Genomic DNA, 26578 nt, shown 5'->3' with positions numbered 1-26578 from the left:
ATTTCTGCTAAGGGCCATTGCAAAAATGAAAATAAGTGGTTCAGCTAAACAAAGTTTTTCAACTCAGTTGCTGAGAGGAAAGCTTAACATGGAGTGGGTTTGAGAGATGGAGCTGGTCATTTGAGTTTGAGTTTTCACAGGAAGTCCTTTCTCATAGCTTTCCTAAGCTAGCTTCCTGTGTCACTGTTTTGCCACCATAACCAGGTCATTTTAAAAGAACGTGCTATTTAGTTTTTCTTTCTAGCAGTAGTAGTTGCTCATTCTAAAAAGTTGAAAAGTGTGCATTAATTTATATAGCTATTCCCATCATCTCAAAATTACCCTAATGTGATATATTACCTTCTTTCTCTGCATAAATTTGAGTGGATTCATGTTCATATTGTTTGATTACACATCGCAGTTATTAAAGTAATTTTGAAACTTGATATTTTCCTTTAAACATCATATGCATTTTTCTTTTTATCACACCTTAATCTATATTGTTTTTAACCTTTGCATAGTACACTATCAAATAAAAAGTACCTTGTTTTAATTAACTGTTCAGTTTGGGAGCATTTGGAGTGCTGCTCTTTTTTACTTACGTAGCATAGTGATACACATCTGTGGGAATAAAACTTTGGGTTCCCATATTTAAATTTGACTATTTTTAAAGCAAAATCTTCAAAATTATATAGACAGAGATTGAGAGTTTTTTTGAATCTTGATAAGGTGATCGCATGTCCTGTTAAAGAATTCTCCTACAGGTAGTAATTTCTTGAAAATAAGAATTGTGGTTCTGCTTTCATGGAAACTCCCCATTGCATCTGATGGGGTCTCTTCTTCCAAAGAACTTCATAAATGAAACTGTGTATCTGACAACTTTCATTGCCCTGGTGTTGTGCATTCTTTTTGGTTTTGTTTGGTTTTCTTTAGCCTTTCCTTTGGCTAGCAAATGGCACTCTGATGCATGCCTTGCTGATGACTTTACCCCGTGGTGTGACATTTACTGTTCTGCTAGTGTGGAGAGTACAGTGTTGGTGCTCCGTGGGTTGCTCATTTCCATCCTTCTGTGTTGCGTGTCCTCTGTTGCTATCTGGTGAAGAGTATTCAGTGGATTATGACCAGATCTTCCTTGTGCGCTTATCTGAAAACAACAAGAAGGCAGAAATACTAATTTATTCAATTACAACTTTAAAAATTAGATAAACATAAATTTTAAGAATACCATTAAGAAATAATCTTTAATGGACAGAGAAATGGAATGTGATTTAAAGGAACAATAAGATACTGTTTGCAAAACTTATATGTAGTATGATTCAATTTCTGTATTTTATTCTTTCTTTTTGCATATCCTTAGTTTCTCCAATGAACTATATAATTTGTAAATAACAAAAAATTTAGTTTAAAAAGCCTAAGTATAGTAATGTTATTTCATAACTATTTCTTTTCCTCCCCCTTAATTCAGATACATTTTCTTCCAAGAAAATTCCACATAACAAAATATAAGTACATGTGAACAAAAGTTTTAAAAATGTCAAATAATTTATCCAACAAATTTTTATCTGATACTTTTTATGACCCAAGCACTATTTATAATTTTTGAGCAGTGCATTAATGTGTTAGATTTTTCCCCCTATTTTCTTTATTCTACTCACTGTCTGCCCTTTCTATCTAGTCTGAAGTTTCCTGGATCCCCAACAAACATTACTCTGGGATTTATGGACTGATGAAGCTAGTCCTGACCAAGACTCTTCCTGCCAGCCTGGAGCGGGTCATCGTCCTTGACACGGATATCACCTTTGCTACCGACATTGCAGAGCTCTGGGCTGTGTTTCACAAGTTCAAAGGTAATGGTAGCCCATTTATCCTGATGTCTTTGTCTGTGTTTGGCACCCCAAAAGTAACGAATGTGTTAAAAAAAAAATGGTGCAGTCAATTCTAATGAGGTCATGCTAATAAGATGGATTAGGAATTACAAATATAGTTGATTTGAAACATGTTAGGGTAAAGCTGGGACTGGTTTGTGTTTCTTTTAATGAAGCCTGATCTTAGGAGAGGTAAGGTCTAGCTTCATAAGAAGAAACCAATTAAGGTTACTTTGTAACAGATAAATATCAAAAGTGTGTATTTTGTACCCATACCTATGTAGAGATGTGCATTTTTTGGTTTTCTCTTTTTATCCCCTGATGCTGTGATTGCCTAGGAAGCCTGTGGAAAAATGTCGAGATGGGTATTGATCACACAGTGCTTGAATATGTTCTTAGGACTTTTGCTTTCATTAATATTCTGATTTATCATGGTAAGGAGGAATGTAAGTTGGACCTTAGAAGACATTCCTTCTCATCCAGTAGTTTCTCCTTAACTATGGTTGTAGATTTTACCACTCCCTCAGGGTATATGAGAGTATCTTGGGATATAACCAGCCAATTGGTAGACCTCACTGGCTTGAATACATGAGAGAAGTGGCAGGTTGATACAAATCTCAGGCTGTTTTAATACCGCTTTCCCAAATGCCATCCTTAAAATTGCATTACTTTACAGTTCCTCTCTGTATTGGACAAACACAGTGAGAAAAATTTAGCAATGAGATTTTTTCTTTCTTTTTAATTTTTGTATTTAAAATTGCACTCTGACTTCTGTGCTTAAAAGTCCTTCCGGCCTCCTCTCTGTATCTCCTCATCTTCTGTATATAAAACACGACTTGGTGATTTTATATCACAGCATTCTCAGAATTTCAGTTGGATTCTCTTTCCATGTGGACAGAAGAGAACCCTTTGCCCGCTCCAGTTTCTGCCTCCTTTGTTCTTCGGCCTCTTTCCTCAGGGTGACGTGAAGAAGGCCTCACCAGCAAAGGGGTGGCCTGGCGACCCCTGGGACTCTCTCCCTTGTTAGGATGAAAATTTACTTTTCTTGCCCACGTCAGTGATGACACGAACACAGACATCATTTAGCAAAGCTGTTTAAACTGTATGTGTCTCAGCTTTCTAATCTTGTCTTCGTAGAATACTTGGATTTTTTTCAATGTCTATTTTTTTTATTTTTTTCGTGATACATAGATCACACAAAACTATTTTACAAATAAAGAAAATGACTCTGGGAGGGATGCAAGGTTCTGCTGGGAGTTGAGAGCAGAGCCCACGTGCCTTGGCTCCAACCCATGGCTGTTTGCCAAGTTTCCCCATTGTTTCTGCTAATCACCTTGAAGTCATTGGGGGCAGTTTTTCTGTAATTACATGATATTTTCTTCATACCTTTATGATGATTTTCAGTATTCAGTGACTTGTTCGAGAAGTATTTATGGCATTCCTGTGTGTGTCGGTGTACTGGTCTCTAGAAATTAAGGAGCTGAGTAAGAACAGGGACAGTGCACGTTTTCACCTCTCCTGGAAGAGATCAAAGGAGGCAGCTGGGAGGGCCTCAGGGAGGAGGTGACAGTCATGCTTCATCTTGTCGTGTCAGAGTTGTGGGATGTTTGTGGTGGACACTGAGGTTACCCTTTGACTAGCAGACTTGTTACTTCAGCTCCTGGGAAGGCTGCCTGCAGGAGACCCTCAGCCCTTAGCACCTTTGGGGGTGGCATCAGTTGAAGAGAGTCACCCTGCTCCAGGCCATGCATCTTCCTGGGATGCTGTACATCACTGAATGACACATGGATGCGGGATCCTGCAGGATCCGCAGTGGCACTCCCTCGAGAGTGCATTGCAACTCATCTCCTCCCCCTGCCCAGTCCTGCCTACTTCCCTTCCATAGGTGCTGATCCATAAGCACACCCTAAGAAACCCCTCACATGCTAACTTCCATCTCAAGAGCATCTGCTTCCCAAGAAACCTAACCTGCAACATAAGTTTGGTATTATAGATCTCCCTTGGATAAGTGTAATGTAGCAAAATCACTGGAACAGGTGGTCAAATATTGTCAACAGGTAGCTAGAAATCACATTTTATCCATCCTGGCTTGGAGTGACATAGTGTTAATGTTTTTAAAAAAAAAGATTTAATTAATTTATTAATTTCTCCCCACCCCCCTTGCTCCTTATTTCTTTATTAGGAGGCACCAACAACCAAACAGCAGACCTCAATGTAGGGGGAAGGCAACTAAACACTCAAGCAACCTCCGTTCCCTGATTTGTTGTGTCTCTCATTATGTTTTTCTTCTTGTGACTCTTGTTGCATCATCATGTTGCATCAGCTTGCCGTCTTCTTTAGGAGGCACTGGGAACCAAACTAGGGACCTCCCATGTGGTAGGCAGGAGCTCAAAGGCTTGAGCCACATCCACTTCCCATTATTGGGGTTATGAAACTAACAAATACAACGCTAATAACCGTGGTTTTAAATACTACCCATGTCATCTGTGGAAGAGAAACCTCCTGAGGCTCTTGTGCTCCCGTAGCTGTCCAGGGATTTGCACATGGAGGACTCTGAGATTTAAGGCAGTTCTTGGGGCTGAGCAGAGTATACAGGGCAAGGTCAGGATAGGAAATTTGAGTACCAGGAGCTCAGTTAATGGACTGCTTTTTGGTTGTTTATTCTTCTATTGGTTTATTTTAGGATTTGTTATGCCCCCACTGTATAGAGGAATTATTTTATGTCATTGTTACCTAAAACTGTCAAGAATGTGGCGCCTGCCTTCCAGGAGCTCACAGCCAAGGCAGAATTATACTGTATCTGTCCCCAGCAAAGGAGTATGGAAACAGGTGTCCCCATGACCACCCCAATTTTTCTGGGAAATAACAAAAGTGAAAAACAAACGAACAAAGGCTCTTCTCTTCTCCATGTGGCACTCTTGTAGAGGTTTTTGGTGACTATATTTTTTCCCTACCCTGGAACTACTAGAAGTCAGATCACCAGGTAGGAAGAAATCGCCATAGTACAGACCCATAAGTGTAAAACATTCTAATGCCAGAGAGAGAGAGTCCCCTCTCAGAGAGGCAGCTGCAGTTGACTTCATTCACCATAAACATTTCCAGTGGCACTGATGTAATCTGGCCTTTTTAACTTTGCTGTTTTAAAGCAGCTGGTTCTCTGGCTGCAGTGGCTCTTGTGTTCAGCTCACACACGTGTGATTCCTTAATGGGGCAATGACGTCCCCCTGCACGTGAATTCATTAGGTAGAGAATCAATTAAGGACGCTCTCCTGAAGGACTTAAGGCAGATCCTCAGCCTTTAGCCATAGGAGCTTTTGCATGAACTTTTCTGAAAGGCCCTCTCCCTGGTACTCGCTGAGCCAGGACTTCTCCTAAGCGACAATGCCTCCCTCCCCATGTCTGCCATCTGCACCCTCCCCGGGCCTGCTCCTACTGCCGGAGGGTTTTCAGGGCCACTAGTCCTTTTTTTCCCCCTTGCAGAGTTCTCTGTTTTTATTAAAAACACTTTAAATATTTAAAGGTAGTTTCATTTTTTAAAGAATCTGGCACAATAAAGATAAAAACAAAACTATCCTTACAGTGTTAAAGTCTTCATACATTTTATTAAGGGTTGATGAAGAGATTTTGTCTTTATAAGTACTTAATTTTTTCATATGTGATTTTATAATATATATAACATAAAATTTATCATTTTAACTATGTGTGTACAATTCAGTGACATTAATTACATTTATAATGTTATGCTACCATCACCACCATCCATTAGCAAAATTTTTTCATTGTCCCAAACAGAAACTCTGTCCCCATGATGCAGTAACTTCTTGTTCTCCTTTCCCCAGCCCCTGGTGACCGCTTTACACATTTGCTTATACTAGGTATTTCGTATAAGTGGAATCACATAATAATCGTCCCTTTGTGCCTGGCTTATTTCACTTAGTATAATGTTTGCAAGGTTCATTCATGTTGTTTATGTATTACAACATCATTCCTTTTTATGGCTAAATAATATTCTATTGTATAGTTAGGCCACATTTTATTTAGCCATGCATCTGTTGAAAGACATTTGGGTTGTTTCCAACCTCTTGGCTTTTATGAATAATGCTGCTGTGAACTTTGGTGCACAGTTATCTGTTGAGCCACTGCTCTCATTTCTTTGGGTATATACCTAGCAGAGTAATTGTTGAGTCATGTAGTAATTCTCTGTGTAACTTTTGAAGAACCACCAAACTGTTTTCCACAGCAAGAGCCATGAATCTTAGCAGAAACAGTAAAATATACAGTCAATGGCTAGACTCAGGAGTCACCCACTCGGTCATAGTTACTGAATTCGTACTAGTTACCAAACCGTTTTCTGAATGTTGGATATGTTGAGAATAAAACAAAGCCAGTCCATTTGTATTTCTTCTTTGGAGAAGTGTCTGTTTAAATCTTTTTCCCATTTTTAAATGGTTTGTTTGTCTTTTTATTTTCGAGATACAGGAGTTCTTTGTATATGCAGGTTATAAGTCTCCTATCAGATATCTGGTTACCAAATATTTTCTCCCATTCTGTAGGCTCTCTTTTCACTTTCTTAACAAATTCCTTTGAGGTGCAGAAGGCTTTAATTTTGAGGAAGTCCCATTTATCTATTTGTTCTTTTGCTGCTCGTGCTTTTGGTGTGAAGTTCTTGAAGCCATTTCCTATTAAAAGGTCCTGTAGATGCTTCCCTACACTGCTTTCCAAAATCTTTATGGCCTTGGGTCTTATATTTAGGTCTTTGATCCATCTTGAGTTGATTTTTCTATAAGGGGTAAGTTGGTAATCCTCTTTCATTCTTTTACATATGGATATCCAGTTCTCCAGGCACCATGTGTTGAATAGGCCTTTCTTTCCCAGTTGAAAGGTTTGGTGGCTTTATCGAATATTATATGACTATATATATGAGGATCTATATCAGAATTCTCAATTCGGTTCCATTGGTCAGTGTGTCTTTCCTTGTGCCAATACCATGCTGTTTTCACTACTGTAGCTTTGTAGTATGTTTTGAAGTCAGATAGTGTGATTCCTCCAATTTTGTTTTTCTTTTTCAATATGTCTTTGGCTATTCGGGGCCTCTTTACTTTCCAAATAAATTTCATAGTTAGTTTTTCTAGTTCCTTAAAGAACACTGTGTTGATTTTTATTGGGATTGCATTGAATGTGTAGATCAGTTTTGGTAGGGTAGACATCTTAATAATATTTAGTCTTCCTATCCATGAACAGGGAATATTCCTCCATTTATTTAGGTCTTCTGTGATTTCCTTGAACAGTGTTGTGTAGTTCTCTGAATATAAGTTTTTTACATCTTTAGTTAAATTTATTCCATGGCCCTTCAAGCAGTGAAGATTGACTGTCACTGTGGGCCCTGAGGGGAGGGGGAAAGAGGTATTGAATAGATGGAACCAGTATAACTGTGTGGGCAATAGAAGTGTTCCACAAGATGTATAGGGACTGATAGACTAAAATGTAAATCATAATGTAAAACATAAGATAACAAAAAAATTTAGAAAATTGTATCATCTAACATATAAACCACAATGTAAACACACATGTACCTTGTTTGAAAGCTAGTGTCTCAATATCTGTACATCAGTTTCAGTAAATATAGTATGAACATATAAAAAGATTATTGCTGTGGAAGGGAAAAGGGTTTTATGTTGGATATGTGGGAGTACTGTATATTGTATATATGAATTACTGTGATCTAAAACTTTTGTGAAGATAAGCTTAATAATTAGGAGAAAAAAAGAAAGAAAAAGGATGTAGACACTAAGGAAAAGACGGAAGAAGTTGCCTTGCCAATTTGCATACAGGACAACACTTATTGCAGTGATGGAAGGCAAAACATCAAAAATAAAGCTTTTGCATTTTTTAATTTTGTGATACCCCAACTTATTTTTACCTTAATTTTTCTAAATTAATATATATTCTATATCTAACCTTTAAACTCATCACTATATTCCATTTTACTCTTAATGGAACCTGGTAATATATTGGGCTTCATTTTTTAAGAAGTTTTGGGTCATAGAGAGGCTCAACAGTGGCAGGGGAGGAATACTGCTGTGGGATGTTATTGACAGGGAACACATGGTTGGCAGGGAGTTCTCCAGGACATATATTCAGGGTACATAAAAATGTTTAGCTATTTTCATAGTGGTTATAATTAAAAACAATAACTGACAGAGTGCTGAGTTCATAGCCAGGGGAGCTCTATCATAGTCCCTAAAGGAACAGCAACAATCCCCCAAGTGCAACAGCAAAGACCAAAAAAGAAGGAAGGTCCAACAATGAGCCTTTGATACTAATGACTATGCTTGTAAGCCTGTACAACTGAAATAAGAACAAGGCCTAGAGCTGCAGGGTACCTAAAGTTACCTCCTGAGAGCCTCCGTGTTGCTCAAATATGGCCAGTCTCGAAGCCAAACTCAGCATGTAAATGTGTTACCTTCCCCCCAGCGTCGGACTTGACTCCCGGGGATGAGCCTCCCTGGCGCTGAGGGATTACTACCAAGTACCAGCTGATGATGTAACTAGAAAATGACCTTGAATAAAAGGGTCAACTCAGACCAGCAGAATATCTCAGCTACATATAATACCAGGAGTTAAAAATGCTTTTTGACCTGAATAAAAGGGGGAAATGGAAAGGACAAATGAGTTTATATGGCTATAAGTCTCCAAAAAGAGCCAGGAGGTTATCAGAGGGGTTGCCCTCATGCATACCTGAGCAGAGTCCCAGAGACAGATAAAAGTAGATGCAACCCCAGGTATTGGTTCTTCTGAGGGCTGCAGAGACCCACAGGTTCTATAGTCATGGCAGATGGAGTTCAGTGCCATGTCTGCTGGCCCTGCTTTGGAGTTTGTGTTTCTGTGTGATAGAACTGGACTCAGATGTGATCTTTGCCCACAAGCCTCTCCTGTTAATTTTACCAGAACTGTAGTTGGTGCTGGGGTTTAATGTATACCCAGGGGACCTGAATCTCTGTACAGACCGTGTGATAGCCAGGCCCTGGGCCTCAACAGACTTGCAGCTCCTACACTCTGGTTTATTGGAATTACCCCACTCAGCTAACTTGGAGGTGAAGAAGGTCAGCCACTACACCAGGGAGCCAAGAGTGCCTACAACTGAAAGCAGGAGAATTGCATCCAGCATCCATATGGAATCTAAGCTGCCTCTTGATATAGATGTGGAGTAGACATGGCCATTCTAGGGTACACAGGATGGAGAAATAGAGTGTGGTTTAGAGTGGACTTACTGATATATTCTATTCATGAACTGTTGTGATTAGTAATCGAAGAAAATGTGGCATTGGTGTGGAGAAAGTGGCCATGGTGGCTATTGGGGGTAGGGAATGGGAGGAAGAGATGTGATGTGAGGGCATTTTCGGGGGTTTGAGTTGTCCTGGGTGGTGCTGCAGGAACAGTTACCAGACATTGTATGTCCTCCCATGGCCCACTGGGTGGACTGTGGGAGAATGGACTATGGTGTGGACCATTGACCATGAGGTGCAGCCGTGCTCATAGATGTATTCACCAAATGCACTGAATGTCTCATGATGAGGGAGGAGGTTGTTGTTATGGGTAGAGGAGTGGGTTGAGGGGGTGGGGGGCATATGGGGACCTCATATTTTTTTAATGTAACGGTTAAAAAATAAAAGACAAAAAAGAAAAAGAAATAGCATAGGAATAAAAAGGAAAAAACAACAACAAAAAAAAGTCAATCCCTACCCCTGGGAAATTTTATTTGAATTGGTGGAGATAGAAAATAAATGGATAAGTAACTAAAATCTTTTCTATACTGCACTGTGATTAGTGCTTTAGAGGTGATGAAAGAGAAAAGAGATAAGGAATGCCTTTCTGTGTGTATGTTGTTGTTGTATTAAGATTCAAATAGAGTGGTAATTAAAGCTCTTTCAAAAAAGGTGACGTTTAATCAAAGACACAAAGAAGTTCAGAGAACAAGCCTGTGGGTGTCTAGGGAGAGTGGAATGGTGTTCTAGGATAAGGAACAGTGGATGTGCCCTGGCACGTATGAGGAATAGAAATCAGAACAGCAAAGTGAGCAAAGGAGAAGAGAGGGCCGGAAGAGAGCCAGTCACAGAGTCCTTAACGGGACACGGGGAGGACATGCCTTTCCTTTCAGGAGGTGGAAAGCCATTGGCAGCTTGGAGCAGAGGAATGACTTGATTTGAGTTAGACTAACTGGATCATTCTGGCTGCTCTTTTGAGAATAATCTTTTGGGTTATTGCAATAATTTAGATGAGAGATGATACAGGCTTGGACTCAGGCAATGCAGTAAAGATGGTGCTGAGTTATACTTGAGAAGGTCAAGCCATCAGGGTGGAATGCAGAGTAAGAGAGTGAGGACTCAAGGATGAACCGAAGGTTACTGGATGGGTGGAGTGGCATATGTTCAGATAGAGAAGACGGTAAGAAGACTGGGTTTAGGGGGCAATTGGGAGTTTGGTTTGGGGTTTGAGATGCCTTGTTGAACACTGACATGAAAATGTTGAAGAGACAGGAAGATATATGAGTATTTGTAAAGGAAAGGAGAAGTAACTACATTTTCTTAAGTACTTCTTGACACCGAGCTTTGCACGTTTGAAGAGCTAAGAAAGTGGGCCTGAGAGATTGGAAAACTTTTCATGTTCAAAGAGCTATCACACAGGAGAACCAGACTCAATACCATTTGGCGTTTGAGTCTGTGCTCTCTCCACTACTGTAGTGGAGGAGAGTGGAAGAGAGTGGAGGAAAGGACAGCTGGACATGGGGTCTGCATCTTAAATTACCTTGACTACTGCTCAGATGGATGTCTTGGTTTTAACTACACAAAAATTTGAAAATATCTGATCTTAGCAACTTGGGGAGACTTACTGAAGGTATAAATAATAAATGCACAAGCATAATTTGAAGCTTCTGTAAGACATACTGAAGTCAAGGTAGTGTTTTTTTAATACCAAGTGTTTCCCGTAAGAAAGGCACACTGTCATAGTGTAAAGTTCTAGCCTAAGAGAGGTGTGGTCAAGCACCTGTGGACATCACCACATTCAACTTCGAGTGCCCCACTGCAGGCAGGTACGTCATGCTAGTTTACAGTTTGTAAGAACCTAATAGACTCACTGTGTACTGAGCAAAGCTAACATGCTTAAGTGTTTACTCTGTGCCAGCCTCACTGTTAAACACTTTATAGATAAAGTCACTTAATCCTCACAACACTCCCATGAAGTAGTTACTGTTAATGTTCCTGATTTAAAACTTTTGGAACTGATATTTAGGGAGGCAGTGTAGCTTGCCCAGTGTTTCACTCACAGGGCTTATGTTGTGAGCTGGGATTTCAACCAAGATAGTTCACCTTTAATTCCAATGCCTTTGTCCTTCGTTCTACATTCCTTAGAATACAGTAAGGTAAAGCATTGTTCTGTGGGTGGAGCTCAGAGTCTGTTTGAACAGACCTAAATTAGATGTATGAAAGAACTTTAGGTGACCAAATAAACCTGTTTATAGAGGGTGTGCCCCAAGGTGCTTTAGGCTTTGAGAGATCAGAGGCTTAATCAGAGGCAGAGACATGTGTAATTTTCCCAAGATTCGAGAAATAAAACCTCAGCTTGCAGAATCCTAGTTTAGCGGGTGACCTCCCAGGGCTTCACCCTGAAGTAGCTGTGAGTCTCAAGACTCATTGACTCCTAGTGAAACAATAGGAAAGGCCAGAATGAAGAGCTTACCGAATGGCTCTGTGACCTTGGGCAAGTTAAATGAACTAGGAACCATGCTAACAGGTCACTGTGAGAATTGCACAGGTTAACGTTCATTATCCTTCCCACATTATAGTTTCTCCGAGGGCTCCCTCCAGAGTGCACGACCTGAGGGCGGACCTCATTAATGTGTGCCTGCTCCATTACCTCCCAGCTTTGTCCGCAGAGCCACTGGGGCTGGGGGTGGTTGTAAATGTACAATAAAATATACACGCTGAATGTGAAAACTTGGCAAGTATTACTTTTAGAAAAAAGTTATGGTTATGGAACTTTTATGCTTATACACATTTGCTTCGCAAGACCTTTTGAAAACAGTCTTCGACATTTCTCCAGGTGTCCTTCTTACCCGACCCCCCTGACCCTCCCTGTTCCTGGCGTTCTCTCCCTCTGGAGATGGAATTGGTAGAGTAGAAGGAGCTTTACAAAAGAGGAGAGCAAGTTTCAAGTCCCGGGAAGCGGTTATGGCTCAACTGATAGAGCATCCGTCTACCATAGGGAGGGTCCAGGGATTGATCCCCAGGGCCTCCTGGCCCATGTGGTGAGCTGGCCCATGCGCAGTGCTGCCATGTGCAAGGAGTGCCGTGCCACGCAAGGGTGTCCCCCACATAGGGGTGCCCCACCCGCAAGGAATGCACCCCTCAAGGAGAGCTGCCCAGTGCGAAAAAAAACTCAGCCCACCCAGGAGTGGCACCACACACACCAAGAGCTGATGCAGCAAGATGACGCAACCAAAAAAGAGACGCACATTCCCGGTGCCACTGACAAGAATGCAAGCAGACACAGAAGAACACACAGCAAATGGACACAGAGAGCAGACAATGGGGGGAGAGGGGAGAGAAATAAATCTTTAAAAAATAAGTAAATAAATGAATACACCTTATTAGAAAAAAAAAGTTTCATATCCTGGCCTGTCTCCTTATCCCCTGGGTGACCAGGGGAGGGGGTCACGTAGCCCCTCTGAACTCACCTCCCACCCTGCAGGAGCGTCTCTCCCGTCCTTCCGGGGTGGGTGGGCTCCGGAGGCAGCTTGTGGACCCGGAGCCTCGTAGGTGCCCCGACCGCATACGGCCGATCCCGCTGCTGGCCTTCCTGCTTCTGCATCCATGTTCGTTCTTGCCATGTTTGCCTCTTTCTTTCACGTAAAATCGTTCTGCTTCTCAGTCACCAGCTACCTCCAGATGAAGCTTTACTGCTCCCCTTTTAGCTGGTAGGAAGGAAACCAAAGCACCCTTCCCGGGAGGGCTGCGTGGCTGCTGGCGCCCCGGGCCGGCCTGATGGAGACAGGCCACTCCCTCACAGCCCTCCTGGCGCATCTACACCTGAGAGACAGTTTTCCTCAGGGAAGAAAAAGATAATTTTAAAGGATATCAATTTTCAGAGTAGGTGCTTTAACATGACTCCAGCCTGTGGGGGCGTGTGGGTGACACGGGGTGAGTCCAGAGAGCCTGGGATTGTGCTGGGAAAAGAGCGGGGCCGACCTGTTTGTCATCATTCCTGCAACCTCACCAAAAAGCCAGGCATTTCTTTTTTAATCTATATTTTTTCGTGTTGGTAAAAATTCCTCCATACTCTCGGGATTGATATTGATAGGTCAACAGCGTTCCTTCCTCACCGCCAATTTTCCTTTTGTTTTGTTTGGCTTTGCTTTCTTGACCTCTTCTAACTCCTAACTGATTTTCCACCTGGAAAACATCGACTGTCTCTGAGGTTATTTTCTCCCCTCTTGTCCTCATACCCTCCTGCTTTCTTCACATCTGTCATCCGCGCTGCCTTCTTAGAAGCCAGAAACCAGCACTGGGTTTGCTTCTTAGATGTTCATCATCCATCTAGGAATGATGAGTAGCTGAGATGCTCGCTCTTGGGAGAGCCTCACAGATTTTACTTCTGGTAAAATTGGTGAAGGGGTTTTAATTATTTTCAGATCAGCTTTGTAGCATGTCTGTCTTCTCAACTGTGTGACTTAGAAAAATCACTTAACTTTTCTGAGCCTCTTTTATGTTGTTTGTTTCTATAAAATAAGGAATGATACTTTAATAGCTAATGGCTTTATTTTGGTGGTTATGTCAGATAATGGTTCTGTCTGCCTTGCTTAGTACTTCATAAATGAATTCTTTGTTTTCCTCTTGTTCAATTTGAAATCTTTGATAATTAAGATAAGTCTACCTGTCTCTTTTCATCTTTCCTTTTTTCTGTCCTTTCCTTCCTCCCTCCCTTCCTCCCTCCCTCCCTCCTTCCCTTCCTCCCTCCCTCCCTCCTTCCCTTCCTCCCTCCCTCCCTTCCTCCCTCCCTTCCTCCCTCCCTCCTTCCACCATTCATTCAGCTCCTCATTCTTTCATTAATTCATTATCTGAGCCCCTGGACCTACTCTTGGGTTTTGGGTTCAAATAGTAAATAAGACAGAATGAGTCCTGCCATCAGGTTGCTAATATCTGATAAATGCCTTCTGTTACAGCGCTGGATTATCTCCTTTAGTCCTCATACAAGTCTTTCATTTACGTGTCTTACCCCTGGTCACATAGCAAGTTAGTGGCAGTCTGGACTGAAGCTGAACTGGCTGCAGGCTCACCTCAGAGCCTCTTACCCACTAGACTCTAGATCCAACTGAACACACAATTACCTTAATGTATAGAAAGTACCTTGAAAGGGAAAGTTGGGGGTAAGATAGAAACAGTTTAGGGGGAGCCATGTGGTTTGGGTGGAGAGGGGTAGGGAAGGCTTCCTGAGGGAAGGGCCAAGCACAGGTCTTCTTGCCTCTCTGAGGGAACGGTGTGCCCAGGGCCTGTGGTGCAGAGAGAATGGTGCAGACAAACCACAAGAAGCCTTGAACCGGCTCCCCGGGCAGGCCAGCTCCTGCCGGGCTCCCTCTGCCTGGAGCGCTCTTCCTCCAGGCCCCTGCCTAGCTGGCTGCCGAAACTCCCTCCACGGCTTTGCTCAAACCTCAGCTTCTCAGTGAGGCTTTCCCTGAACCTGGTTCCCTGTACCTGGATACCTTCCCATCCCTCTCACCTTGCTCTTTGCATTTTTTTCATAGTATGTCTTACTTTCTGATCTAATATGTAATTTACTTATGTCTTATAGTTATTGTGGGTCTTTCCAGCTAGTGTATAAGCACTTCAAGGGCAGGCATCTTGGTCTGTTTTATTCATGGATGTATCCCCAGTGCCTAGAAGAGTGCCTGGCACATAGTAGGTCCTTGACAAATGTTTGTCGATTAAACAAACAAATAAAACATTTGGTTTTAGGTGTACTGAGCGATGGGAAATACAGCAAGAGAAGTATGAAGGGTCTTGTAAGTTACCACCTTGGGTTTATCAGAGGTTCAGACCTTAAGCAGGGAATCATGTGCTCAGATTTTCCGATTTGAAAGATCCCTTTGGCGGCAATGTGTAGATGATCTGAATGGTAAAGCAGAAAACCAGTGCCTTGGAAAAGTTTTGGCAACATGTGGGTGGCTACTGCTATAGTCCAAGCAAGATATAATAGTGACCTATAGCAAGATTTTAGCCTTGGGGACTGGGACAGTTTGGGATTATTTATGAATCCCAAAAAGAAACATTATGTTTGTAAACTATTCCTCTGGGTGTGATACCCTTTGAATACATTAGAGCAGGAGTTCTTAACTTTTTTTGTTCCATGGACCCCTTTGCTAGTCAGCTAAAAACCATAGACCCCTAAGTAAAGTCCACTCTATACTGTGTGTTATTTAATAAATATATTACACCCACACCAACATGTCCCCACAAGAATAATGTTGTTTTTTTAATTTAAATTCGAGCTAATGGGCCCTTTGTTAAGAACCCCTGCCCTAGAGCAGCTGACATGTCTTTATTAAATTACCTGTTAAGATTAGGGCTTTGATTCTACCACGCAGAAGGGCATGACTTAAATTGAGTCATTGCCAACTTGGTGGGCTGATATAAATGGATACTCACTCAAGAAGACATAAGGAAGAGGAGAGAACTTGGTCATTTCGGTCTTCCTATGGGACAGAAAGGAGAAGCTCAAACAGGTAAAGCCCTGGGAAGAGAGATGAGCCATTTGCCTAATAGTTTGTAGCTGAAGTGAACAGAGCAGCTGAGCAGCTGAGAAGGCCCAAGAGACCCAGCAGAGATTACCTGCTATTTTCCTTCAACATGTGGCAACTGACTTTGGTGAGTAAGCTGTCTTGAGTTGGACTCTTTTAGGGCCTTGAAGCTATAAGCTCTATAAAAGCCAACAGATACCTAGTATCTGCACCCCTTTGACTGACTACTACAGGGACAGAGCAAGGGACCTGGGCTGAATATGAACTAGGCAAGTGGAATACATAACCCTGAACCAGAGGAGATGTTGCATTCAATTTTGGACATGGTGAGTTACAGGGGCCTTTGAAAAGAGGAGATGGGATGAACAAGTCTGGATATTACAAGACAGGTCTGGGCTGGAGGAATGTTCAAATGTTTCCTTTTGGCACAAAAATTCGAGCTTTGTAGTGTTAAAATAAATGTTCTTACTAGATTATTACAGTGCCCTTTTCTGGACTTCCAGGTGTGCCCAGGGTCGATTCCAGGGGTGCTGATGGTTGCAGTGCTGGTCCTGAAGGGACAGTGGCTGCATTTGATGTGCCTAACAGGAGGCTAATTGGATAGTGGCAGAATGTAATCAGCGAGCACAAAGGCTGGGCAAGGTGCGCTTGGCAAGCTGTGATTAGTGAGGCGGAGGAACTGAATGAATGCTGAGCAGACCTCATCGGAGGAAAGATCATTGACCTTGCCCTAATTATACAGCCCATACCCGGGGATAGTTTGGACTCCTGCCTCAAACAGTCACTGCATCGTAAAGCCAGCCGTGTCCTGGTACCTGGGACTGTGCTGGCCACTGGGTGGGGCAGGCCGCCATCTTGAAAGGCCACCCCCTGGCTGGACAGATTCTGTTGATTTCTTAAATGTACACACAGGGAGCGGGCTGTCAGGGAAGTGAGCTGAGGGATTCTTTGAGGCTCATACTAATGGGAGGAAAAGACCATTTGCTGGAAGTGGATGTAAGGTATTTGTCTCCATTTTCTTTCACATCTCCCTAACCCAGTTCAAATACCCACCCCCTGGGTGATGGGGCAAAGAAATCAAAGGTCTTTCCTCTGGGTTGTTTAGCATCCTCTTACCATCTTTATAGCTTTGGAGAGTTACTCAACTCTCTGAACTGCAGTTGTCTCCCCACACCCGGGAATAATGACACTCAGGGTATTGTTCAGAGGGTAATGTGAGGTGATCCATATAAAGGATTAGCCCAGTACCTGATACAGAGTAAGCACTTGACAAATGGTAGCTGCTGCTGTTACTAATAGACTAATTTTATTATCATCAAACTAAAGACAGCTGTCTATACTCCTAAAAGAGACAGGATGCAAGGTCTTCGATATTAGTGCTCCATGAGTCAGGAAAGTTAAAAAGTAATCTGTCAAGAAGGGGGAGTGGTTTAAGACTAGAAGGCAGGTACTCTGTCCCACTGGAAAGGACTGGCACTGTGGCCTCGGGGGAGGGACATGAGCTTTTGGAGGGAGACAGCGACCTGGGTTTGAGGTGTGGCTCTTCTGCGGCCATATACACTTCAGTGTCTCAGTCTCAATGGGCATAATGTACCAGAAGCAAAATATGTAATTCACCTAGCACTTCACAGGTATTTGTTATCTTATCTCAGTTCAGAGTTGCAGGGTTTTTCACATTTTGTAGTTCCGGAAATTGAGATGTGACTTAAAAAAAAAATCTTAGCAGATGGTCTTTTTCTCCTGGAAAATGTTTCGATACATCCTACAATTGGTGGCCAGAAAATATGGTATTATTATTTTTATTATTTTATTATTATTCTTTTTCTACCTTTTTCTCTTATCTTTGGTTGGTAGAGCGTGGTGGAGTTTTGGAAAGGGCTGCAGACCAGAGAAGGGCTAAATTGAGAGGCTGATTATAATCGGTAGAAGACAAGGATTTTAGCACGCCACCCCTTGATTACCTTTTATCATGTGACCAATGGGTTCAGTGCTGTTACTATTTTTGGGAGAAAATCTCGTGTCCATCTCTTCTTTGGAAGAGCTATCCTCTCCTCACCTGCCCTCCCACTGTTGAGACCAACTAACTGCTGGTTCTTGGGAGGCAGTCTTCACATGTCTGGAGGACATGGAGAGAAGGAGGTCCAGGGACACTGAGTCATGGAACAGAAACCTTTTGGATTTCTTTGGCAACTTCAAGAACAAATATTGTGGGAAACGGACTTGGCCTAGTGCTTAGGGCGTCCGTCTACCACGTGGGAGGTCCGCGGTTAACCCCGGGCCTCCTTGACCCGTGTGGAGCTGGCCCATGCGCAGTGCTGATGGGCTCAAGGAGTGCCGTGCCACGCAGGAGTGTCCCCCGCGTAGGGGAGCCCCACACGCAAGGAGTGCGCCCCGTAACGAGAGCCGCCCAGCACGAAAGAAAGTGCAGCCTGCCCAGGAATGGCGCCACCCACACTTCCCGTGCCGCTGACGACAACAGAAGTGGACAAAGAAACAAGACACAGCAAATAGACACAGAGAACAGACAACCGGGGGAGGGGGGGAATTAAATAAATAAATAAATCTTTTTAAAAAAAAGGAAGAAGAAATATTGAGAAGCTCCACAGTAGTCTCATATCAGATTCTGACTGGGTCTCACTGTGCCTCTCCTTGCACCTGAGAAGATGGCAGAGCAGGCATCCAATTCAGCGCTCTTTGATGTCTGCGTATATTGTCAATCACCCATTGCAGAAGCTTGTTTTCAGAAAACTTGTAACTGATCAAAATATTTCAGATAATTGGACGATACACAGTGCTGCAGCATCCACGTTTGAGGTAAGAAGCCCCCCAGATTATCCAGGGCAGAATTACACGACATTCCTAAGAGTGCCTAGCAGGTTACCAAAGAAGACTTTGCCACATATGGTTATGTACTGTGTACGGATGGAAGCAGTCTGAGAGATTTGGATAGAAAGGGTAATCAAATTAAAAGCTGTAAAGCTAAAATTGAACTATTTGGGAGCCACGATCCACAAAGACAACTTATTTTTGAAGATCCCTATTATGGGAATGGCTGTGACTTTGAGACTGGGTACCACCGGTGGGTTAGGTGCTGCAAAGCATTTTTGGAGACGTCACAGAGAAGCTGCATCTATTTACTGCTGAAGGCCAACAATGATTAACCTCTTTTCAGTGAAGTTCTTGGTTTTTCAATCAGTGTGTTCAAGTGTAATGTTTCATAGCTCAAGGCCGCAACTGTTTTTTCAACTGACTTACTATTTCTCATCTTAAAAAATAATTGTGATGGAAATCAGTGTTCTGTTTGGCAGAAGAATTAATAAAAATCTTTGATTCAGATAGTTGATGAAGTATATTAAGTGGTCTTAAACAAATTGGACTTCTTATCTTGCCCAATTACCAAAATAGTGGAACAAACATATAGTAGAAGTATAAAATATAATGTTTTGTGTGTTCTGTAACACAGTAATTTCTTTCCACTGTTTAACTGTAGCATACTAATTAAGTGACAGCTAGTGTTCTAATATGCTTTATTAGGATCTTAATAAACAGATATCACTTTAAGGCCCAAGTCAGTATCTGAGCCCATTGAGACTTTTAAGTAATCTACTTCTTCAGTAATTGATATGGATAACTGGATGGAGAGATGTTCTCTATTCACATACAGTACTTCCTGTCTTTTTACCCCAGGGCATTTTATTGAATTACATATCCCTGGTCATAGGAGCTCACAATCTTGATTGAAATTATTCTAATTGACATACCTATAGTGCACACATCTATATTAAAAGAAAAGGAAAGGGAGAATGATTTATGAATTTAGCATCTTTGATTATTTTTGTGTATCTGGTATATTTCATAAGGAATTCAGCTTTTTTGCTCCCATTCGGACCACTTTGCCTCTGAAAATTTAATTATATCCAGACAGGACACTGAATGTTATTTTATCTTATGCTTACTTTGACAAATGGATCTGTTTTTATATGAACATACAACCCAAATGTCAAATATATATTGGCATGGATGAGAAAAAAATAGTTTAAAAAGCTGGAGAAAGAGAATTCTATTATGTTAAAGTCCTTAAATAATACGTTAGGTTTCTTTTATCAGTGTTTCATTTATAGGAGTATCTAAGTAATTTCTGTGTACTTTGAGATAACTGTAATCTCAAATTCATTTGGATATATTTCAGAAAAAATGGTTTTCAAAATAAACTGGGGAGTGTAAAATTACAACTGAGAAAAAATAAAAAGCCACAGAATTAAATCTGAAACTACAAGAAGCTGTTTTGCCAAGAAGCCACTTCTTATTTATTTAGACATTCAATAAATGTTTATTGAAGACCTACTTGGTACCAGATGTACAAGTTGTACTCTCTGAAGCTCATTCCATTGAAAATTCATGTGACTAACTTCTTAAAAATAAAAAAATTTAGGTCCTTCTGGGAACGTTTTAGAGTTTTTTGCCCTTGTTGCTAACTATTTAGCTAGACTACTTTTCTAGCATTTAGCAGATATCAGCCACCTTGAGTGACGGAGATTTTGATTGTGGACACAGCAGTTGTCAATGCCAGAGCCTTTCAGTGGATCAGGCTATTCCAGGTGCTCTGTGGGTGAGTAGGGTGGGGGAAGATGTTGGGACCAAATGGAGCCATTCAGGGACATGATGATGGTGCTATTTAGTGAGAGGCAGGTACAGAACAAGTAGTGAGGGAAGGCAAGAGACAAATTGCATTGAATGAATTTATGGTGACTAAGTCCCTCTTTAGAGTCACGTAATCAGGAAAGAAGCCTTTCTCCCTTCCCCACCCCTTTCCTTGCTCTGCAAGTATCTTGGCCAAAGGGGCCTTACATTACGGTTAACTCTACTCCTGGTCTATATTAGCAACATGCCACATTGGATTAAACAGGCATCAGAGAGAGAAACAAGTTAACCTGGTGACCATATACACCTTTGTGGTTTTAGCAGTAATTCTGAGCTGCAGGTTGGTGGTTGGCTTCCAGTATTAGAATTACCGGTAGGGTCTTTTCAGACTGCACAGGTCCAAGAACCAGTCCCATCCCCAACAGTGGCCTCCACACTACCACCAACTTGAAATTCTGATGACTCCGCTGTTGAGAATCATCGCTTTAGGGCAGGGTTTCTCAACCTTGGTGCTGTTGACATTTTGAGCTGGATAGTTCTTTGCTGGGGGACGCTGCCCTATACAATGTGGGATGTTTGTCTAGATTCTAGATGCCAATCACATCTCCCCACCCTTGTTGAGACGACCAAAAATGTCTCCAGACATTGCCAAATGTGAGGCTGGGGTTTGGGGCCTCTTTCCCAATTGAGAACCACTTCTTAGAGGCCCAGGATTACTGATGAGATTGTGTGGTGCTGCACCTGCTGCTTGTTGTTTTAGGTGGTTGGTAGTGATTGGCCCCACAGAAGAAGTGAACTATAAACCCTACTGTTTGTAACTCAGAACACCCCTGCCCACATGCTCTTTGGGTGATTCTCCAAAATAGCTGTGTTAACGCTTTAGACTTTTTTCCCCTTCTTGTTTACTCTTTTTAGATTTATTTTTATTTTTTAGATTTATTTATTTATTTTTATTTCTCTTCCCTTCCCCCTGCCCAAGTTGTCTGCTCTCTGTGTCCATTCGCTGTGTGTTCTTTTGTGACCGCTTCTATCCAGCATCGGAAATCTGACAAAACAAGATGACGCAACAAAAAAAAGAAACACAGATTTCTTATTTACTCTTGAACTATGTATTTTCTCTTCTGCTAGAACTGCAGATACTTGAGCAGCTAGTAGCGAATTTCCTTTTTCGGAAATAAATAAATGTACTCATTCCCCTATACCTGGGAAGATACATGACGCCAAGAGAAATTAATCAGACTCAAAAGCATTCATATCCACAAAAAGCCATGCATTCAGTTATGACCTGAAAGAATTTATGATCTTCCTTCAGTATTACAAGAGGGACCAACTTGCTCCTTATCGACATACTCCTGGAGACAGGAAGCTGCTGCATGTCATTCTGTGGCCATCACAAGGACACCAATTTTTTTTCCTCCTAAATGCATAGATTATTAGCAGCATCTACTGTATGACAAGGATGGACATGCCTGCCAAGGAAGACAGATACACTGGTGTCCTCTCCTCACAGTGTGTTGGGCTTGTCCATCTGGCTGTGAGCAGTGGGCAGAGTCGTGTATGCAGAGCCCTTTTTGAGATGGATACAGGGACATTTTAAAGGAATGCCCTCAACCAGTGTAGGCCTTGGTGAAACCGCCAGCTTCCCTAGGAGTGAAGCAGTAATTTTTTTCATTAACAACCATCTTCATCAGAAAAAGCGCTGTCTGACTTCTGGTTTTCTGTCTACCCTTGATGGGTCTTAAGGAGAAAGAAGACATGATAATTTGGGGCTTCTCTTTTTTAACTTTGAAGCCAAACTAGACCTCAGGTCATATCCCATGGTAGCACAACTTCCTAGAGAATAAAAAAGAAGATTCCCCAAGTCCAGCCGATACTCCTCTTTTTAAGGTTTGCTTTTGAGGTGATGTAATACTAGGCCATAAAAAGAGAGCAGGGCAGACGGCCCTTGAAGGGCTCACCTTACACTGGGTAGAGCAGGAAGGGGAAAAGAGCAGGAGAAGAACCTACTTTTTTCTTTTTTTAAATAAACTTTTCATTTTGAGACAGCTTTAGATTTACAGAAAAATTGCAAAGATGGTAAAGAGAGCTCCCATATATCCTGCATCCTTTCCCAAATTACTAACGTCTTACACTAGTGTGGTACATCTTTCACACAATTTTCTTGTACAAGATGCTGGTGTGGTCCACGTACCTTGCTAGGCATTCTGCGTATACATGTGCACCTTTCATCCTGACAACAGTTCTGACCTATGCATGCTCCAGTCCCCATTCTGCAAGAGAGAAAACCAAGGCGTCAAAAGGTTAAATAACATACCCCTAATTGGCTATTAAATGACCCGTCTCTTTTATTGGTTCATTTATTCCACAGGTTTTTAAGCACTGCTCCTTATCCGTCTCTAATCCAAACCTGAGTTTATAAGGATGAATAAAATGATACACTTGCCTTCAGGCAGCTCCCATTCCAAGTAGAGTTCAGTAACAGCAAATAATAATAAAGGTGAGACCTAGGGAGGCATGTACTAACACCGTGGAGACAGTGATCGATTCTGCCTGGGGACGAGGAAGGGCAGCACCCTCACATAAGATAAATCAGTCGTTGTTAATTGGCCAGATCTCTCCAGATCTGGGAGGGGATAGGTCATTGCAGGCAGGGAGCACAGAATAGACAAAGGCAAGGAGACATGGAATAACACAGTGTGTTCCTCCTTGACCAGAATATTTTGTGCAAATGATTGGATGTGAGAAGAGAGGAAGGCAATGGAAGATTGAGAAGTAGTCAGGAGCTAGATCAGGGAGGATTTGCCATGCCATGCCGTGCCCTGGCGTGTGGGTTTTTCCGGAAGACAATAAGAATTCATTGACAGTCTCTAAGGAGAAGAGTGACCTAGCCAGACCATTCATACCTCAGTATGTGAAGATGATTGTGCTGTAGTTGAGGAGTCGAGCAAAGAAGTAGCAGAGTACAATTAGAAGGCCATGCCAATCATCCTGGTAAGAAGTTCTTATTGCCCAAACTAAGGTGGAGGTTTGGTGCAGCAACAGAATTGAGTGTTAAATAAGGACTAAAAATGCATGTCTATATGAGATGTGGTGCAAGAGGGAAAATTTTATAGATGATAGTTTCCCTGTTTAGAAGATTAGATTGGAAATAGAAGCAGAAGCTCAGATTTAGGGTGAGATGATGAATTCAGATCTCCTGCCTCTGTGAGTCTGTGGTGGTGCTGGTGGTGGTTGACGTTTAGCTGTAGCAGATGCTCCCTCATAGTGCACTACATTTGTACTCCCCTGTGGCACTGGTACTGTCTCATCTGTTCAGCCTCCATATCCCCTTTCCACTAATATCAGCAGGCTGTCTCTTTTCCTTTTTAAACTATTTCAGTTGGTTTTCCACTTCTATCTGTTAGAGAAGAGGGAGACAAGTGTAGATCCCATCGCTGGCTGCAGAAGTGAGGATGTGACCCAGTCCTGGCCAGCAGCAGTAGGATCGCAGACATCCCCCACCATCATGACTGGATCAGGAGGAATACACGCCCCCATCTGAGCCAGTCACAACTAATGCGCTAGGCCAAGGAATTTTGCATCCATACATGGTAAGATATACATACCATGAAACCACTTTTAAAAAGTGTACAACTCATTGACATGAGGTATATTGACAATGTTGGGAAATGTTCACACTATTTCTCAAACGTTTTCGTCATCCCTAATGGAAACTCTTTTTCTTTATGAATTTGTGTTTTCTAGATAGCTCATATTGTTAGAATCACATAATATTTGTCCTTTTGTGTTGGCTTATTTCAGGGTTCATCCATGTTATGACATATATCAGAACTTCATTCCTTTTTATGGCTGAGTAATACTCCATGGTATGTGTATACCATATTTTGTTCATCCATGCATCTGTCAGTGAACACTTAGGCTTCTTCTATCTTTGGGTTATTGTGAATATTGATGCTTTGAACATTGATGTAAAGCTATCTCTCTGGTGTACATGTTCCTGCTTTCAATTTTTTGGGATATATTCTTAGGAGTAGAATTGCTAGACCAGATGGTAATTCTATATTTAACTTCTTGAGGAGCCTAGTCAAGGATTTTTGCTGGAACTACTACGAAAGCGATTCTCCTTTCACTGCAGTTGTTAATCTATGGGAGGTGAGGTGGGACTACCATCAGTTACTTTTCCACCATGCCAGAGGTCCCCAGGACCACCATGGTTGATGGTTTGCTCAGAGAACTCATAGGACTTAGCCTTTAGTTGTATTTGTGGCTATAATTTATACTAGCAAAAGGATACAAAGCAAAATCAGCAAAGTGAAAACTGGGGTCCAGTATGAAGACCAGAGGAAACCAGGCACGAATTTCAGAGTCTCCAGCAAGGAGTTGTGGCAGCAAGTGTGGGGTGTTGTGTGCCAGGGATGCTCATTAGAGACTCGGTGCCCAGGGTTGTCATGAGGCTGGTTACTTCGGCACCCTCTTCCTGGCACGTACCAAAAGTGCAGATTCCCAAGAGGAAAGCTGGTATTCAGCATCAACCGCATCATTTGCACGCGCGCTTTAAGCATAGTGAGCCATTCTTATTAGCAAACGGTGGAAACCCTCCTGAAATCCATGTTTCCAGATGCCAGCAGGCCTTTCTGAGGATAACAATCTCAAGCCAGCTATGTTAATTCTTTTCTGCATGGCCACTTCGTCTGAGAGTAAAAGCAGACTGAAAAGGTTGACAACAGACACAAATTCCAGATTACATTGCACTGTAGGTCCTAGTTCCAGCCATGCCTGATGCAGTTTGTATTTCTTCTGAAGTCAGTTTATATTTCTGCCACTTGTACCCTGAAGAAGTATGCTGGCTACTAGAACCAGTTATAAATAAATAAAATGTTCTCTTTTGCTTTTCTCCCACTTGTCCTTGTTACCATTTCTCTTCTCAAATAGACATGATCCTCTCCTCCTCAGTGGCAAATATTTTACCCTCAATACCTAGCATAGGGCCAGGCCTATAATAGCCACATAGTATTTTTTGATGCATGAACCAATTTTCTTTAGCATTTTAGAGGATTATTCTGCTTAGATGGAGAATGTAGATTTTGGAAGCTATTTATCTCAAAATGTGACCTAAATTAAAATTTGAACCTAGCTGAATATCTCCTTGATCTTCCTTTTCACAAATTAATCTTTGCTGGGAAATTGGCCACTGCTCTTGTTGAGTAGTGCCTCCTACTTGTACTCTCTGCCCTGGACTTTCTTCCTTGTTTGGTCCAATTAACTGTGTAATCATTCAAACAGGTTAGGTGTGTGCCTTACTGGGAGATCAATTACAGAGCAAATCAGTGTTTGTCAGAGTGGAAAGGGACATGTTGAAACATAAATTTTCTTCCCAGACTTGTATGAATGCAGTTGACAACAAAGGAAGTTTTGTGGTGGCTTCACTGTTGTTCACATGTAGAAAATAAGAACCACAAGGAATCTTAGAAATTGTGATCTAGTTCAATGCTTTTTTGTTGCAAAGGTGAAGAAAAGTCCAGAAAGGTCTTTGACTTATGTGACTTAATTGCAAGAGGAATTCACTTGGATGCAAGTTTCTGTTTCATCATTACTAGCCTTAGAAGTCATTCTCCCTTTCTAACCCAAAGGGTCAGTATCTGTTCAATAAGCATTTATTTAATGGCTGTTGATGGAATGAATGAATCTAAGATAAATAGGTTTGTCTAGGTGATCTCAAATGTCTCCGTCAATTCTATACATCTTATACAAATTCACACTTTGATGGTCCTGGCTTCAAATCCTAGCTGTGGTTGTGTGATCCTGGGTGTGCCAATTAACTTCTTCCTGCCATACTTTCCTCCTACGAAAATCAGGCACCTTTTCTGCCAGCTTGTAGAGCCTACTTGAAAGATTGAGCCAGATCGCTGCCTAACCATTCTCTTCCCTTCTCCAAATGCGGTGAGCCTCACCACTGGTTGCAAGTTATAATCATCTTGGGAGCTTTTTAAAAATAATGATGACCCCACCTACCCCATGCCAATTAAATCGAGATCCATATATTTAAAAGCTCTCTATGTCCTAGGAGAAGTACCGTCAGCTGGATGACTGAAGACAATAGACATTTCTTGCCTCTTCCTCACTCCTGGTGGGTTGCCAGCAATCCTTGGGCCTCAGTCCTTGACTCCATCCTCACATGGTGTTCCCCTCTCTGTTGTGTACAGTTTTCCCCTTTTTGTGAAGACACCAGTCACGTTGGATTAAGGCCTGCCCCCTACTCCAATACAACCTCGTTTTAACTTGACTAATTGCATTTGCAACT

The 26578-nt window shown here is 41.9% G+C and overlaps 1 protein-coding gene across 3 annotated transcripts in view; it reads left to right on the top strand.

Moving 5' to 3' along the window:
- The window catches only part of LARGE1 (LARGE xylosyl- and glucuronyltransferase 1), a 588869-nt gene that overhangs the window by 327009 nt on the left and 235282 nt on the right, over nt 1-26578 (top strand). For all 3 annotated transcript variants that reach the window (XM_058308687.2, XM_058308686.2, XM_058308685.2), the window contains exon 6: nt 1655-1826. In XM_058308687.2, the coding sequence (XP_058164670.1) occupies nt 1655-1826 (172 nt within the window). The remainder of the gene's footprint in view (nt 1-1654; nt 1827-26578) is intronic.

Source organism: Dasypus novemcinctus, chromosome 12 (assembly GCF_030445035.2).
Source record: "Dasypus novemcinctus isolate mDasNov1 chromosome 12, mDasNov1.1.hap2, whole genome shotgun sequence".
NCBI classification, from domain to species: Eukaryota; Metazoa; Chordata; class Mammalia; order Cingulata; family Dasypodidae; genus Dasypus; species Dasypus novemcinctus.
The sequence above is the reverse complement of the archived record's forward strand: the minus strand, read 5'-3'. Positions and strand labels throughout refer to the sequence as shown.